The sequence below is a fragment of the Notechis scutatus genome, chromosome 2 (assembly GCF_049901735.1).
Source record: "Notechis scutatus isolate UNSWTSFEM ecotype Mainland chromosome 2, rNotScu1.2, whole genome shotgun sequence".
NCBI classification, from domain to species: domain Eukaryota; kingdom Metazoa; phylum Chordata; class Lepidosauria; order Squamata; family Elapidae; genus Notechis; species Notechis scutatus.
In genome coordinates this window covers 61,359,549-61,378,545 of record NC_142010.1, presented here as the reverse complement: position 1 = coordinate 61,378,545, position 18,997 = coordinate 61,359,549, and the positions used below count along the sequence as shown (strand labels likewise).

Sequence of the window (18,997 nt, the reverse complement as noted above, 5' to 3'; positions counted from 1 at the left end):
TCAACTTAGTTAATAGAAGAACAGTTGGAAATAATAACTACAATTGAGATATTAACCTGGAGTCTACCCTCCAAGCTTCTTAATATACTATTAAAATAGTATTTCATTAATGGATCAATTTGGTTCAATATTGCTGCATTCCCCTGATATTCCATGGCTTTTTATTTGAAAACTAAAATGACATAGTAGAACTGATTGCCATTAAGTAAATGAGAGAAGATGCAATTTGATATCAGCAACTGGCTCCCTTCTGAATTTCACAAAGCATATTTCTGCTATTATTCATCTTTAATTAGCTTTATTAAAATATATTTTGTAAAACAATTATATAAAACCTATTTGTCAGTCAGTCAGACAGACAGACTTGTGCATACAGATAAAAGACTGTTTCATCTAATTGACAATATATTCAAAAATGCTTGCTGGTTATGTAAGCCTTTATCTTTTACTTCTGCAATTTCAAGAATGCATATGTCCAATCTATAGCCTTTTTTACATTTGAATATTTGTTTCTAATCCATATTAGTCTGTGCTTATGTCCCACCAACACTATAATAATCGCAACTATTGAAATTAGGAATCTCATTTTAATAACATTAAATGCCTTGCTTAGATCACACCACAAAGCATAATTGTAAAAGCAATACCGTGGCATTCCTACCACATCCAAAGGAGGTTACTCACTAGAATGTTGAGGATTTATGTTTTTAGTAGAGTTATTAACATATTACTAAAATATTGCAATTCCAAACACAGATTATTTTATCAAATTAAAAGAGAACTAATCTGAAATACTTTGTCCTAATCCTTATAAACTCAATCTCAGTCCCATGCACCCTTAAATGTATCACGTAGAGAGATTCTGAATGATGGACATTAAAATCAAACAGGGTTGGAGAGATCCTCTCCTTTGGGAGGCTGTTTAAAGGACAGTCATAAATTTAGCAGGCAGCAGCTGCAATATATTCTATAGTAGGAAACAGAAGCCAATATTTCTACCAACCTCTGATTGAATACATCCTGTGCATGCCAATCTTTCACAGGAACATGGAAACATTTTTCAGGAATGAAAAGACCTTCAGTTCATTAAAAGCTCATCATTTTAATGTAACAGTTATGAACTCAGAACGCTGGAATTAAATTTATAAATAACAAATACAAAACTTGGCTCCTATGATCCAGTACTTCTGCATTGCCAGCAAAGAGGGGCAGAGAGAAAACTATGCTTACTAGATCCTTCTGAGCCTAGAAGTCCTCGCACCCCTTAAAGTTACAACTATGAACTAAGGACGCTGTGGAATAGCTGAGTAGCTTGTGCAAGAGATTGTAGAGCATTTATGGCTCTCAGGAGGAATATGGCCTGGGAAGATTAGCTACTCCCATTGCTTCTGAAAATGCCACTTACTTGTTACTCAAGAAAACAAATCAAATGTGTCTTCCAAGGTTTCTTGAAGCTTGTACGTGATAAAGATTAACAATATTTAGACAAAGTGATTTAGTGATACATAATTGCCCGTGACTTTAACAAAGCATGCTTTACCTGAGCTTTGCTACTGAAATGTAATATCTAAAATCGAAGGAAACATATTACTTGCATGTTTTATAGAAACACTTAAATTTGTGCTTTATTTACTGATGCTAGATAATCATAACATTAAATGTTATGTTACTAATGCTTTCCATGCTACAGTTATAGATATCAGTATATTAGTCTTTCCATATTTTTTTTAACACATTAATGTGGCTTTTGTTCTAAATTTGCAGATAATTTTCCTTATTCCCCTTAAATGTTATAACATGGTTTCATGTGAATTATTATTTTTTAAATAGAATTGCTATAACATTTGATGTTACATTTCAAATATTTATAAAATGTATTAATATTTGCATTTGCAATATTTAAGTATGGTATAAAAATTAAGTAAAATCTCTGACAGTCAATTATGATTTTTTAAGAAAAAAAAATCCCATATGCTTGCTTTATGCTTACTTTAGCAGTGCAGTTAAATTACTATTTTAACTCCTGAATAATATCTGGTTATCCCTTCCCACTAAAAAAAAAACAGTTTTCATCAGACAGAAAAAAGTATATTTCCCCCATGTTTTTATAATCGGCTCAAATCAATTCATCAGCCCTCACAGAATGAAATCCTCTTCATTGAAGGTTATGGACCATATTTTACTCCACTGATCTGGTGTGAGTAGATTTTTTTTCAGCTGGCTTTCATGCCTAAGAGAGGACACTAGGATCTGAATCTCTTCATTCCTAGTCCAGCACATTACCCACTACACCACACTGGCTCACACTTAAATTCCTCCATGTATATCATTATAAGGCATTCCAAACAACCAGAACCCTCTGAAGCAGTAACCTTCAGCATAAAATACATTTAAAAAACAACTCCATTCACAAAAATTGCTGGCACCTGGCAAGATTGTCAGTTTAAAATGTTTCAGGCTCAAAACCTAATTTTTTTATTTTTTTTATTTTAGGTAGTCCTCAACTTACTAATGTAATTGAGTCTGGAATTATGGTAGTTAAGTCATGGTAGTTGTTTAGAGAATCACCATGTGACCATGATTGTTTTTAGAAACTTTTAAGGAAACACCATATTCATTAAGTTAATGCCACAGTTGTAAAATGAATGTGTTTTTCCCAACGGGCTTTTTTTTTTTTTTCCTGCTGGAAACCAGGAGTAGAAATGTCAAAAATTGCAGTCAAATGACTGCAGTATTGTTGTGGTCCATCAACGGCCTGCGGAGCTGGCAGTAGAGTCGGACAGTGGGGAAGGAACATGGGCCAGTTCTGGAGTCTGGGGAGGACTCGGACGAAAGATCTCCGTCTGATACAGAAATTGGGCCAGAGCCATCTGAGAGTTATGTGCTAACTCAGGAGCCTCCAGAATCTGACATCAGTGAGGCAGAGGAACAGGGGGAGCCTGTTCCCAGTGCACGCTTGCTGCCAGAAGGCAAGAACAGTTAAGACAAAAGGGGCAACTCAAGAGTAAATTTTAAAAAAGGTTTTGGGGAACAGCATGTGATTGTTACACTCTCAGAAAGCCTTGGTCAGAACAAGTATGTAGTAATCAGCCATAATTGTGAGCTGGTTGCCAAGAACCCAAAACACTCTTCCGTGAACCCAGAGGAGAGTATAGTCATCTGAACTTCAAAATCAGGTTGCATATAGTTCTGGGGAAGACCATTGTAATTTTGAACAGTTGCTAAGTGATAATATTGAAACAGACATACAGGAATCCTCACTTAATGACTGGCCATTAAGAGAGGATTCCATGTATGTCTGTTTCAATATTTCAATCAGATAATTACCAGAAACATTACATCTTTATACATCTTTGTATAATAATTTCCATGTAAATACAAATCCCTATATAAAATACATATTTAAAGGTAAAGGTTCCCCTCACACATACTGGCTCAAATACATACTTAACATTATTTTAATTGTTCTTTGGAATATCTTGATAAAATATGAATTCTAACAAAATGGATTAGGTTTGTCTCTGTGAAAAATATTGTCGTGAGAGTTGCTGTAAGGCAAAGTGCTCCAACTGTGACATGAATTAATCTGGCCATCCACCCTTTATCGCAGCAAAGAAACACCTATAAAGAAAAGAAACTAAAATTACTATGACAAAGAAAGCAAACCTAATTTACCACCAGGTTAATGCTTTTGATTCTAAGGTAAAGGAAAAATAATATCACCTACAGACTATAACCTGTTTCTTAATCATTGTCTTGCAAAATTGCCCTACCCTATAGCAATAGCAATAATACTTAAACTTATATACTACTTTACAGTGCTTTACAGCCAGTGGTGCTATTCAACCGATGTAACAAGTGGTTCGGTGCACGCACATGCGCGCCAAACACACGCTTTGTGCACATGCACACCATTTTAAAAAGCTCATTATGAGGAAAACAGCTGAGGCGCAGCAAAACCGCTCTGCCGCGCGAATCAGCTGTGCTCCAAAACAAAGAAACAAACCACAGGAAAGAGCAGGGGCGAATGGGTGGGCCAAATGATCACCGGAACCACCAGTTCACCTGAACTGGCAGAATCCCCCCCATTTACAGCCCTCTCTAAGCGATTTTTACAACAATTTCCCCCAACAATTTGTGTCGTCATTTTACCCAGCTTGGAAGGATGGAAGACTGAGTCAACCTTGAGCCTGGTGAGATTTGAACAGCCAAATTGCATCAGCCGGCAGTCAGCAGAAGTAACCTGCAGTACTGCACTCTAACCACCATTCACAACTCTAGCAGAATGGAAGCTGCTAGAGACACTGCAGCATGATAATCAGATAAAGAGCTTTACTCAAACCTTTAAAATCATTTTTAAAAAGGGAATTGATCTCCTATTGGCATTATTTCTGAACCATTTATGGAATAAAAACCACGAACCACGTGCCACCTATTTCATAAGTAGATGCAGACACACTAAGTATATGGAAACAGACACCACATTCATTCAGATTTATTTGCAAGTATGATCTGTATACACGGAACAACAATATGTCATTTCTTCACTGTGCTTATTACAACTATGATGCAATGTATTTAACTTTTTTCTCTTTAACAATACTTTTTTTTTCTTTAGGCTCAAAAAACCAGAAAAGGTCTTCGAGTTGACAAATTCAGAAGCTGCTATTTTGACCTAGTTGGATTAAAGGGGCACTTCATAAAGTAACTCTCCAAATGATAGAAGGAACTGCTAGTTTAGTCACCTGCTTTGTCTAAATACAACAAAGTTGGAAGAAAAAAATATCACCCACCTCTGAAACCTTAGTGCTCATCCCACTGATGAGATAAACAACAACCAGGAATCGTGAAATAAGAAGGCCCTTCAAAGGTCTGTAGGAGCTGCATCCAAAGTATCTATAGATGTAGTGGAGGCTGTGTAAAATTCGGATCCCCATATTGAAGCAGTTGGCAAGGACAAATCCTACGCTCCCTAGCCAAGAGGTCAAGAAATAGGACATGCACAAAAATGCAAAGGACAAAGCCAGCATGACAAAGTTATACCTAAAAACAAAAATGAAGTAAGTGAAAACATTTTACACATTTCAGCATCTTAGCAATTTATTTTTAGGCTACTTTAAGTAAACCTCTAACTCGTTCCATATGCTAGGAACCTTAAAAACCAGTAGATCACTGCTGAAATATCTTATAATGTAGATATATGGAGTAGGTGAGTTCCAGTTCCCTTCTTTGAAACCAACCCAGGAAGTAAATTAAACCATGAAATTTTATTCAAGTGTTGAATTTGTGTTTCGCTCATTTTCTGAATGTCTGACTTTTGTAAATTGACCATCCTTTAGTTCAGTCCTATTCCAGACAATTTATTAATCTAATCTAAGAGCAGCATTATTCCAGAAATGGTCAGAAGAAAACATTGTTTTATCATTTTTCTCCCATCTATCATCCCACCTTCCAAAAACTTAAAAGAAAAAGAAGAAAAACACATTTTCTATGGACTATTGTGGAAAAAATTACATTTAAAATGATTATTTCATAATGAAGGAGACACAGACTAGATCCACGTTATAAGTAGGTGTGAGATACAATATATGCACTTCTTTGAACATTAAGAAAATGTCTTATTATAGGTACAAACCTCACTGAGACTCAGTACTAAATGATGAGCTTTTGTATGTTTTTTTCTTCTCTCTTTTCTATCTTTTCTTGCAGCCTCAAAAAGATTAAAAGCGTTCAGGCCTGTATTCAATTTAAGCACAGTTTATCATTACATCCAAAGTATAGCAAACTGAGCTATATAGCCATGGCAGAGAAAACCAATTACCTACCACAGCTGCTGATCCTGACTTAGTCCCTTAACTATTATTACAAAGATAAACATTAGTTTTGGACTTAGCTATAATGATAAAAGTATGTAAATTAAACAAGAGATTTAAAATGTCTGATCTCTTGACATACTTCCACAGAGAGAGAAAGTTTGTGTATGTCATACTAAAGAGTAGTTTGGCATTATGTCCAAACCAGATGATATAAAATGAGATGGATATAAGGAAGATATAAATAACAAAACACAAGCAACCATTTTCAAAAAAACAAAGGCTCTAATGAAAAGCTGAAGTCTAAAAACTGAACTAAAAGGTAGATAGTCCAAACACAGCCACAAATATGCATTGAATGGCAATTGTGTTTTTAAAGGACTGCCTGTCAATATTAATATTTCTGTTATATGGCTATGGGCTTATAAACAGTGACATCTATTTATGTCAATTTAAAATGAAACATTTAATCTTTTCTCTCTATACCTTTATGTATAGAGAACAGTTTTGCTCTGCCACTGATCAAATAGTATAAATAGTATCTTAAATATCCTTTTGATATTTCAATGTCTCTGCTTTCTTCACACTCATATGCTATCTAAGGAGGTTCTTTAATGCAAGACTCCCATGCATGGAAAGTGGGAATTAATGATAAATTCATGAAAATGAGGATTAATTCAAGATTATTCTGATCTTGAACTAGAATGCTAAAATGAACATCTTCAAGGTTTTTGCCTTTCACACTAGAGGATAGCTTTACTGGGAATTTACAATTAATCATATCTTACAACTCTCTGAAATGCATTTTACTTGATCAAAAGTCAATTTAAAACAAAATTATGGAAACTGCACGGTGACAGGAATTTGCAGAGAAGCCTATGTTATCTTAAATATGTAATTCAAAATGTTAAAACATTTAATTAATCATTTATTTTCAGTGGGATAAATTTTCTATGAAGTTAAATTTGACTGAAATACGTAAGACACATATCCTTAGTCAATAAAGTTAGCATATGTAACATCTGAATTTTTCAGCAGAAGAAAAACAGAATAGGTTCACTGAACAAGTGTTACTTACTTATAAAGTTTAGAAGCAAAGTTTGATTTCTTTATGTACAAGACCTCCACAACATATAGTGGTGTCAGAGTAAAGTTAACAGAAAGCTGGCAGCTATTATTATGCCAGTCACAGTACTGAAATTAGTTCACAGCCATAATAGAAAGACCTAAGGCAGACCTTTATGGTGAAGTTTATTTTCCCAAGAAGGTGCTGCACTGTATTTAAAGGCTAACCCTTTTACTGAAACTTATAATTTCAGGAATAATTGTTCTGTTTCTAGCAGAGTCTGTGGAATGAATACAAGGTTTAAAGATCAGTATCAATAAAGGTCAGGGCACCCAGGATCAAGGAGAATGAGTTTGCTCACTGAGGCCAAAGATAGCATCTAATTTGTTTTGTCACCAGTGAACTGGAGGAGAGGTAAATAATAATGGCTATGCTTAGTTTTAAGACTTTGCACTTTATAGATTTAAAAAGACTATCAGTAAGTTCCTGATGATATTTTATGAACCATTGATGCGGACTAGCATTTTATTGTATCCCTGTAAATTTACATAATGCGCCACTCAGTGGTGGGATTCAAATTTTTTTACTACCGGTTCTGTGGGCGTGGCTTGGAGGGCACAGCAGGAAGGATACTGTAAAATCTCCAGTCAGAGGTGTTATTTGCCGGTTCTCCGAACTACTCAAAATTTCTGCTACCGGTTCTCCAGAATTGGTCAGAACCTGCTGAATACCATCTCTGGCGCCACTCAGAATAATATGACTGCTTAAAGGCTGCTTAAGATACCATACAGATTTTTAAAAAAAACCTTCAGTGAGGGATCACTAGGAATATTTGAAAATCAGAATATTTTAGCTATGTGGATGGCAACTTATAGGCAAATGAATCAGCTAGGTGTTCACTTACTGCTAAAAAGCGAGTCATGTGTTTATCTTCCCTGAAAAAGAATATCATAAACATAATGGACCATATCTAGTAGTAACCATATGTTTATTACTATGTACAAAATATTCAGCTAAATGGTGACTGGAAATGGCAGAGAAGCCTATCCATATACCACTAAAGCTCTTTTTTCCGGTAACCTTTAACTGGGTAAAGCAGTACAACATAGGGTAAAGCTTTTTGAAACAAACAGAATAACTTATAGAATGCCTTCAAAATCTGGTGCCCATGTCCTTCATGGAATTTTATGAAACATTTTATGAAACATTTTATGACATAAAAATAATCATAAAACAGTTTGTGACATAATAACAAAATTTCCTACGGTGATGTTTCATTGTGCTATATAGTTCAACATGGGTTATTTTCAATATCTGAACTTATCCCAATTTTTAGTGAAGGCAGTAAATAAGAAGTTCTGTCACTTTAAACTCAACAGAGAGACTGCTGGAAAGAAGACAAGAATAAAGAAGGAAAGCGACCAGAAACTTAGAAGAAGCAGTGTGAATTTGCTGTACTTTGCAGTTAGTAAGCCCCTTAGAAAGACCCTATATGGGTTCAAAATAAGAAGTTACAGGAAGAATGCTGCTTTAGGGTTTCTAAAGTTCCATGAATACTTTATGGAGTTCCATGATAGAGAGGAAAGGGGGAGGGAAATCACTTGAATGTAGTTTGGGGCACCCATGGCAATTTTTCTAAGATTTAGTGAAAAGGGCAGGGTGGGTCAGCTAACTTTCAGAATTAGGTATCAGAGGTTAGCAATAGCACTTATATATCTCTCCATAGTGTTTTACAGCACTCTCTGAGTGCTTAACAAATGTCAGCATTTGTCCCCACAATCTGGCTCCTCATTTTATTGACCTCAGAAGGATGGAAAGCTGAGTCAACCTTGAACTGGTCAGGATTGAACTCCTGGCTGTGGGAGTTGTAGAATGCAATACTGCATTCTAACCACTGCGTCATCAGGCTCCTTCAGGTTCAAAGATTTTAACTAAGGTTCTATGGCCTGAACAACTCTGAAAGCCTTTGTTCACTGACTATTTTCCCTGCTCCAAATACAGATCAGGCACATACAAATTAATTAAAAGTTTATAACTACAATGTTCTCAACTCTTCTTGAAAAATAGGTCAGTATCAAATATTGTTATATATAACGAGGATCAGTTAATAAATTATGTTATAATTAGATGAGTTGCTTTATGCTGTAGGCAAATATATATGCATTAGGAACTGCACCAAGAATTCAATTTTATTTATTAGGACCTCACATAGCTAAGATTCAAACCAATTCAATAAACACCTCTGCCCAAATACAGCTTGGGATTCTATCCTACAAACTTGAAATTCAGTCCTTTAATATACAGGTAGCTCTCGACTTACAACCATTCATTTAGTGGCTGTTCGAAGTTACAATGGCACTAAAAAAATGACTTATGACTGTTTTTCCATACATACAACCATTGCTGCATCCCCATGGTCACATGCTCAAAATTGGCAACTGGCATGTATTTATGATGGTTGCAGTGTCCCATGAGTCATGTGATCACCTTTTGCAACTTTCTGACAAGCAAAGTCAATGGGGAAGCCAGATTCACTTAACAACCGTATTATTAAGTTAACAACTGCAGTGATTCATTTTGCAATTGTGGCAAGAAAGGTGGTTAAAATGGGGGTAGAACTCACTTAACTGTCTTGCTTAGCAATGGATGTTTTTGGCTCAGTTGTGGTCATAAGTCAAGGACTACCTTTATTAGAAAACAATATAGTATAAATAATTCAAAAATCGTTATCCTTTTTGAGAATTGTACTCATGTATATCTTCTATGCCTAAGTGGTAGAACTAATGGAATAAATGGAAGAAATGAAGATTTATACCCAGGATCATGTTCACCCTCAACCCTCAAAATACCCCAGGTGTGTAATTTCATTCAGTGGGGACACCCCTAAATTGACTTTGAGAAGCTTAATTAAAATAAATCTTTCAACTCCAATTGATTATACATGTAGGGACTTCAGGGACTAGGTGAGTTATATACATATACTACTTATCTAGCAATCAGTAAACTTCCCAAGTAGATTAGATCTTTCAGTTCATGAATAGTTCTTCATGAAAATGAATATTTTTTTCCTATCCATGGGAGAATAGCTATCAAATTTAATAAGCTATTGCTTATTCTGAGGTTCTACAAACTGTATTCTCTTTCTCATTCTAAATTACAGAGAAGATAGAATTAAAATTAACTTTTGGTAATTGTTGCAATTTTACATTACCTGTCCACTTCTTCTTTAGACATTGAAGCAAATGTGAAACATTCTGTTATCCCATTAACAGCAAGCAGCAAGACATACAAACTATACCAACGAAGGAGAGTTGGACCTGATTAACATTGAGACGAGTAAATCAATCACACATAACCTTAATTTTTGTACATAAATGCAAATAAAAATATTAATAAATTATAAAAACACAATCATCTTAGAGTATAATCTAGCAATTTAAATTTTCAGTTTAATTCAAGTATTCAGTTTCAAAGCAAACATAGTACTGTATAAGAAATAGTATCTATAATTAGGTTTGAATATGGGTTAAACTCTGGATGCAATTTATTTTATTTTTATTTAGTTATTAAAATATATGCTGTCCATTTCACTGATAAGACAGATCTGGGTTGCTGCTTTCTTGGTCTCTATCAATGTTAAACAAAGCTTTACCAGCTCAAAAAGCCTATTGCAAGCCAGATGGCTGCTTCTAATGTGCATTCCATTAACAGAATTATACATCTTTTTCACCAAAGCGGCAGATGCCAAAAGACAATTGATTAATCTATTCTGCTTATTCCAAAATTAATTTTATATTAAAAATGGGATCATCCATTAAAAGCTAGATAAATGTATGTAGAGTGTATGAAGCTACCACACAGAAAGTCAATCCAAATAAATAGATAAGTTGACAAGATATTTCAATTCTAGCAACTCTCTCGAGTCTCAGGGAAAAGTTGCTGCTGTATTTTAAATTATGAGAATGGAACCTGCAGCCCACCAAACGTTACTGGGCGACTGTTCCCTGTGCAACTTTAATCAGTGTGCCCAATGGTGAAGGAAGCTAGAGTAGAAGTTTCCTTCTCCAATTATAAAAGATGAACTGAGTACAGAAGTAAACCACTCACAATATAACACTGGTTCTCATGGCATAATTTCCCTTCCTACTTCCTCTATATAGAGTTTGGTTGCAAAATGATCGCCAATCTTTCAATCAAAGGAAGATATTCCATTTCTGAATGCGGCACCTAGAAAACCATCCCAGTATTCATAGCACTGCAACCTCTTTGTCTGTATGTGTAATGTCTCATTACTACAGTAAAAATCCAGATGCACAAAGCATGTCTATTCGAAAAACCAGATCTGAAGGGAAAGAATGGGCATCTTTTTCGATCTTGTTGAAAACAGGCGCTTGATTTAAAGAAGTGCAGATAAGTGTAACATGTATGTCTACACACACACACACTGACTCATTTCTCTCCTTTGAAATCAGGTCACTACACAGTCCTAACAACATGTAGTTATTCTAAGGCTGAGCAGCAAAAAATCTAGACAACTATTTAGTTATAATATGATTGCTATGCATCAGTTCTTCCAAATCTTCCGTACCTTTTCCAGAGATAAAAGTCTACCAAAGAGGCTTTCAAAATATAATTTTACATTTATGAAAGTGCTTTTCAGAAAGTAAATATTACCTGATCCTGAACTGAGCATTGATCCTCCATAAAGATCCAGTGCCAACTGCGAATAGGCAAAACCAAATACTGTAATGGTTAAGCCAATCAAAAGCACTAGTTTCAACAGTGATTCTAATACAGTAGCTGCCATCGAAATTTCATCCTAAAAAGGAATTATATATTTATTTAAACAACAAAACTGTTCCAAGATTATTATGCTAAATGTATACACAGAATAATTGGATTTTATTGATTTATTTATTTGTACTGAATTCATAGGGCAATAGGAAACTCTTGGCATCTTTATAATGTGCCATGTTTAGTTTTTAATCACAGTGAAGTTATTACAATCAAGCAAAGAGCATTTTTATATAATATGTTTGATAGTGGACACATTTAAATGTAGATAATATGCTGAAACTTAATTGACATAAATTGATCTGTAGAAATTGCTTCATTAAAAATATCTTAATTTCACTGGGAAATCTGCTATGGGAAAATAAAATTATTTGACAGCTACCTTCAAATGCGGTATAGGTGAAACAAGAACATTCAACGCTCCTGTAAACTGTATCAAACTTTTTTTTAACTTTTACAGCAAATCAGTCAGATCTTAAAATAAACATGATACTAACTTGGCCTGACTCTATCTAGGCTGCAAAAATCCAGATGACTGCAAGTGAAAATTCTCTTTGATGCCATTTAATGATTCCAGATTTCCACGCCCTAGATTTCCAAGCCTTAATTATCTTGCACTGTTTGTTTGTTTTAGATTTAGATCAATGGTTCCCAAACTTTTTCAGTCCACTGCCCCCTTGGTGCTACAAACTCATCCTCAATGCCCCCCACCCAGGGGCGGGATTCAAATTTCTGTGGGTGTGGCCTAATTTGAGGGTGTAGTTTGCTGGTAATGTGATTGGGCGTGGCTTGCTGGTCACATGACTGGGTGAGCATGGTTTGGTGACTGGCAAACCAAATACAAGTGGTTCTCACTTAATGGCCGGTTGCTTAGCAAGTGTTCTAATTTATGACTGGCCTCCCCAGAACTACTTGTCCTGTTTTTGGAGTTTTGACAGCCATGCACACACATATACACAAACTCCCTTCCAACCCTGCTGGAGCAGGTCATTGGACTAGAATTGGCAAAGCATTATCTAATCAGAGATGCTTTGCCGATTCTTGTTGATTTTTTTATTTGTATTTTTTTATTTTATGTTGCTGAATTGCATTGACATGTGTGTCCCTTCTTGTGCACAACCCAGAAGCTTTTGTGATTCTTTGCAGCAAAAATTACTGACCTCTGGCTTTGCTCTACTTTTCAACTACCGCGTTCTAGGTGCCGGCCCCACAGGTCCACCCCATTGAGCCCGCTGCACTGGAGGGACCTGCCCAAGCAAGTCCGAGTGGACCGGTGCACCAAATCAATGGGGTGAGCCTGGGAGAGGGAAAGAGAGAGAGAGAAAAGAGAGAAAGAGAGAAGGAAGAAAAGAAAGAGAAAAGGGAAAGAAAGAAAAAGGGACAAAGAAAGGGGGCATGGAGGGAGGGAGGGGGGAGGGGGATAGAGGGAGGGAGGGAGGGAGGGAGAGAGAGAGAGAGAGAGAGAGAGCTGATGCATCAGATTGAAATGAGGCCTAGTTTAGAGGCCCTTTTCCACATTGAAGCATCTTTGCCAGCATCTTTGCCAGCACATTGAAACATCTTTGGCTTCTATTAATTAAAGGTTTTGTGGACAAAACATGACCAAGACTATCAGGAAGCTCTCACATTTTGTTGAGGCTTTAAACAGGATCCATTGGACCAGATCTCCACCCTAAAAAATAATTTTCCCCAATGTATTACAGTGCCAATTCTGAAGAAGGCAAAACCAAAATGTACTGGTAAATTACAAGAAGAACACACACACGCACACTTACCTTCTAACCCTGCTGGAGCAGGTGATTGGACTAGAATAGATATCTCATTATCTTTCTCCTCCCTCCCTCCTTCTTTATTTCTTTTTCTTTCTGTCCCTTCCTTCCATCCCCCTCTTTTTTGTCCCTTTTTCTTTCTTTCCCTTTTCTCTTTCTCTTCTTCCTTCTCTCTTTCTCTCTCTCTTTCCTCTCTCAGGCTCATCCCATTGACTTCGTGCACCGCTCCGTTCGGACTTGCTTGGGCAGGTGACTCCAGTGCAAGGGGCTCAATGGGGTGGAACATGGCGGCGGCGGGATGTTTGAAAAGGAGAGAAAAGCCACTCTGGCTTTGCTCTCCTTTCCCAATGCTGCGTTTGGGGCGGAGCTCCTTGTACCAGAGTGTGCAAGTCAATGGGATGATCCTGCGGGGCCTTGCCTCGAATGCAGTGTCGGTGGGATTTTTCTCACCTCTGAATTGTGCCCTGCCACTCATCTCCAGCGGCCCCCTGCTGTTTCTTAGCGGCCCCCTGTCAGCCCCCTTGCCTCTCAGCGCCCCCCTAAGGCATCCACTGCCCCCCAGGGGGCGATACCGCCCACTTTGGAACCACTGATTTTGATCTTTTCTCCAGGATTCAAAACAGCACACCTAGCACTCTCCTTCAATTTTCCCCCACAATAAAGAAGTCTGTAGGTAAATTATGTAATATTACTTCTACATAATATTTTGCATTTTACTCACAAACTCTTATGTGAAATGTATATTCATACTTATTCAAGAGCTAGCAATCCAATCCTGAGTTCTTTCGCCGAAAATAATTTACTATAGTGAAATTAATTGAAAATAACATCCTGCTTTTAAATCACAAATTCTAATATAATTTTAGAATGTGTGTGTGTGTGTGTGTATGTGTGTGCGTTTTCTGTACATATACCTTTATTTGCACACACACATCGCTTATAGGACAATGTGTTTCCTTAACATTTTTTGAAAGCCATGATACATCAAGATTTTTTCTAAAGTACCATAGGACTAATTAACATATAAAGAGGCCTCTTGGAAGGACAGAAGACCAGCACTGTGTTTAGAAATCAGACAAATAAATTTTTCTGGGAAGAGTTCATTATCCTCCAGTTGCTGTTCCCAGAGACTAATGGTGAAGGAAGTTGCCTCTGAGGCCATATCATCCATACATTTATCCCTCAGCCTTTTAGACCTTCTATTAACTTCAGAGAGCAATTTGTAAAACACCAACAAATATATTCCTTCCTTTTACCCGTCCTCATTTTCTCACCATTCAGTTTCACCAAATAGCTTTCTCTCATAATATAGAGGTTCTATATATCATGAGAAGAAGAAAAAATCCTACACACATTCTCCATTCTATGCTTAATTATACATCCATCAGTTTTCCTCTCTCTTTCTAGTGAAAACATGCATTAATGCTTTAGAAAACATTGATCAATAATACTTTCATCTTTTTTACTTCTATAGCATGTTAAATTAACGAATGAATAAGACTAAACTTACCTGTTTTTGCAACTTAGTATCTTTCCCACGTTCTAGAACTTTAGCAAAGTATACATAAAAACTCTCTTCTATTGGTAAAAATATAAATCTAGCTGTCAAAGAACCAAGGTTGTTTATAATATCATATACACCTTTGGAAACAAGGAGAAAAATAAATATGTTTATTATTAACTTAATGTCTGCTCACAATATAAATTACTATCTGAAAACATTTTCCTATTAAGATTAACAATATTATAAGTATTACATTAAGATTAAAAGTATTATAAGTATTATAAATTCTACAACAATTTTAAAATAATATAATAATTTATTTTTATAACAACAATCAACCTAACAGAAAAATCTACTGTATTTCACATTAATGACCAATTATTACTGTGGCAAATTTATTTCATACAAGTGGAAAATCATTTTCAATTCTAAGAAAAATAACTATCCCTTTTCAAAACGCAGAATTTAAAAAACATTAAGACTTTCTTTTTTTTTTCACATCCGTGGAACTATAGTAGAAATCTTCAATCTCATGTTTTCAAGATGTGTTAAATTTAAATCCTTATAATTCAATGCTCTGCGAACTCACTGACAAATAAAGACCAGCATGTTAGAATATTGCCATGTTAGAAAGGCAGCTGTCTCAATTTATCCAATGCAACATATATGGTATTATTCCGTTCTTTCATTAACATGGAATCAGATATGTCATTATCATTAAAAGAAAGTATACACTTAGAATCAGTTCACTGCATGACTGAAGTTTACATATGGCATCACTAGGAGACAATTAGAAACTGCCACAATCTATTCATAAATTCATACTGAATATGACTCCTCACAATTCTGATTTCTCCACAGAAATACCAATAGCCTGGTAGTCTAAAGCATTATAACAATGTGAGGTTTTTGACTGTCCAAATGAGCATGGCATTTCTAAATGCCTCTGCCAGAGGGATTCTAATGGGGAACTCAATTCCAAGGTCCAAAAAGGTAAAGTGATACTGTAAATCTTAGGCACCTCTGTTAATAAGTCATTTTGCATTGAAATTTGTTTTGCTTGGACAATAATGTTTTATCTGTTGTTTTATAACTGATGTTTTTAAATGTATTTCATGCTGTAAGCTGCCCAGAGTCATTGGATACAAATGGGCAGCAATTAATTGATTAATTAAATTCCACATTTTAATATTAGAATATCATTACGGAGAGAAAAATACAGTTACTTTGGAGCGGTGGTGGGATTCAAACATTTTTACTACCGGTTCTGTGGGCGTGGCGTGGTGGGCGTGGCAAGGGAAGGATACTATAAAATCTCCAGTCAGAGGTGGTATTTGCCGGTTTCTCCAAACTACTCAAAATTTGCACTGCAGGTTCTCCAGAACTGGTCAAAACCTGCTGAATACCACATCTGCTTTGGAGAGTTTTAGAGGTACTCCACTTGCGTATGGACAGTCTAAAACATTTGATTTTAAAACTGAATTACTGCACACTTCTGATCACTGTGACTCTTTGTAATCTTAGCCTCATAATCAGATTAGCTGATGTTAGATAACACACCAACGATGTACCTCAAACCTTTATTATATGTATCACCAAAAGTCAAAAAATGCTTTTAGACTTTTTTTAGATGTTAACATATATTTCTTCCATGCATATAAATTTTGTTTAAAAGTCTTTCCTACCTTGGTCTCCAAAATTTAATACATTCAGGAAAGTCATCACATATCTTTCACCTATAGAATTAATATTTCCAATTAGTATTTCTTTCTAAAAGAGTGATCCTGCTCAGGCTTAAGAAGCCAGTGAGGGAATATGCACCCATGCTGGAACTCCAAATGTGTGTAGTTAACTTAAATTTGGTTTTCTGCCATGCCAACAGGTGAATGGCAATTCACCAGTTGTTGTATTAACTACATTGCTTAAAACATGATTGCTACACATTATGGCTTCACCCCACAGTGTTTCAGGCAAACCTGAATCAGATAACATAGTGCGAGCCATGGCTTGTAATGTTTGCCCTCTTCGTTCTACAAATGAGTTATGTTGTGGTCTGTAAGGTGCAGAACGTTTATGCTCAACAACAGCCAATCTCAACATTGTTTGGAATCTTTTGTTAACAAACTCAGTCCCATTATCAGTAACTAAAGTAATTACTTTACTTTTCATTTTTCTCTCAGCAAACCTTAGCCAATTAAAGAAATGTTGGAATGTTTCTGTCTTGTTTTTCACAAGATAGCAGAAACCGTATCGTGAGTAATGGTCCATAATACTCAAAATATAGCAGGCACCTCCTAAACTAGGTTTCTCAGGACCAATTATGTCAGCAAAAACAACCTCTAAAGGTTCTTTTGTCTTAAACCCATTTAGTCTGTTTGCAGGAGTAACCTTACTTTTCTCCTGGCTACAAGCATTACAGTTTAAATACTTGCTACAGGGTTTCAATTTTACTCCCTCTGACAATTCAACAGTTTCTTTGAGCATTTTGAAATTAATGTGCCCCAGACATCTATGTAGTAAATGTATACATTAATCATGTAGCTTAACATTGTTATAAACTGAGTTAGCCATCTCCAACTGGTCATCATGTATCACATATAAATCATTCTCTAAATTAGCAGTAACACCTTTACCCTCTTTCTCTATTATACAGTTCTCTCCCCTAAAGGTTACTACATAACCAAGATTAACTAAAGCCCTTACTGATAATAAATTAAATTTCAGTTTAGGTACATATAACATAGTCAAATGTTTGTTTATACAAGAACAATATGCAGTACCTTCACCTGAAGCTTTGATCTTCCATCCATTTGCCAATGATACATGTTGTTTACTCGTGGACATCTTTACAAACCTTTTTCTATCTTTAGTAATGCACTGCGATGCTCCACTATCAACAACCCACAAACCATGGTTTACAGTTGAATTGCTAGACGTAGCTAAACTAACATTCTTTTTAGCCTTCTGGTGATTACTAGTATTCTGTCATTTTCCCTTCTTACAGAATCTAGCTATATGTCCCCTAGCCCCACAAGAAAAACATTTTCTAACAGTATAGGCAGTTGAACACAAATCCTCTTCTTGTGGTTGTTCCTTCCTCAGTTGATCTCTATCCAGCCGTCTTCTTGCCTCTTCTAACAATCTTCCAGTTATGTCAGTCAATGTCAGTTTATCTCTGGGCAGGACTTCCAGTGAAAATACATAAACATCATAACTTTCATCCAATGAGGAAAGAATGATATAAACTTGATGCAGCTCTGAAAATATCAGTTCTTTTTCATGTAGCTCTTGAAAAGTTCTTTTCATGAAGTTCAAATGAGCTAACATATCTCCACCTTTCAGAAGACGTGCTCTAAACAGTTTACGTGTAAGATGTATGTGTGCACCTACAGTCACGAACATAAATACTCTTCAAATTCTCCCAACACCTAGCAGCAGACTCTTCTCCACGAATATGGACTAGCTGCTGGTCACTCAGTGTTAGTCCAATTATACAAAGAGCTCGTTCGTTGTTCTGCTTAGTCAGCAAGTTTCTTGGCATCGTCCTCATTTTCTGGATCCCAAGCATTTACATCCGGTTGGTCTTGAACTACATTCCATAACCCTTCTCTACGCAGAAGTAGATTGCACTTCATAGACCAGGAAACATAGTTTATTCCATCCAACCTAGTTATCAGTGATAGACTTGTTGAAGTGTCTTTTGCCATCTTTACCAGGATAGTAACCCACAATTAAACAGTAAACAGCTGTCTGTATACAGTACTGTGTATTCATACCAACTCCCAGTTATCTGAGCCTTGTATGGCCTGGGTCCATAACCAGTGTTGAGGTAATTCCCCGTTAGAAGAATGAGCTCATACAGGGAGATGTATTGAGAGCAGTGTTTGAATAATACACACATAGCACACAGATACACTGTACAGTAAATGTAGGTTTTTACTTTCGATAAAGGTTTAAGCAAAGTTCAAGATAAGCAGCCCAAAGTCATTCACAGGTAAATCAGTCAGTTTTCAATCCAGGGATAATCCAATAACAAAGTCCAGTGTCAAAA

General features: G+C 36.0%; 1 protein-coding gene across 1 annotated transcript in view; it reads right to left on the bottom strand.

Annotated features, from left to right (window-relative positions):
* Nucleotides 1-567: 567 nt before the first annotated feature.
* Nucleotides 568-18,997, bottom strand: part of RFT1 (RFT1 glycolipid translocator homolog) — a 30,316-nt gene continuing 11,886 nt past the window's right edge. Inside the window, exons 8-13 of the mRNA XM_026680570.2 lie at nucleotides 16,632-16,682; nucleotides 14,953-15,083; nucleotides 11,554-11,698; nucleotides 10,091-10,196; nucleotides 4,794-5,043; nucleotides 568-3,621 (exon numbers count right to left, since the gene is read on the bottom strand). Coding sequence (XP_026536355.2) covers nucleotides 3,454-3,621; nucleotides 4,794-5,043; nucleotides 10,091-10,196; nucleotides 11,554-11,698; nucleotides 14,953-15,083; nucleotides 16,632-16,682 — 851 coding nt within the window. The 3' untranslated portion in view covers nucleotides 568-3,453. The remainder of the gene's footprint in view (nucleotides 3,622-4,793; nucleotides 5,044-10,090; nucleotides 10,197-11,553; nucleotides 11,699-14,952; nucleotides 15,084-16,631; nucleotides 16,683-18,997) is intronic.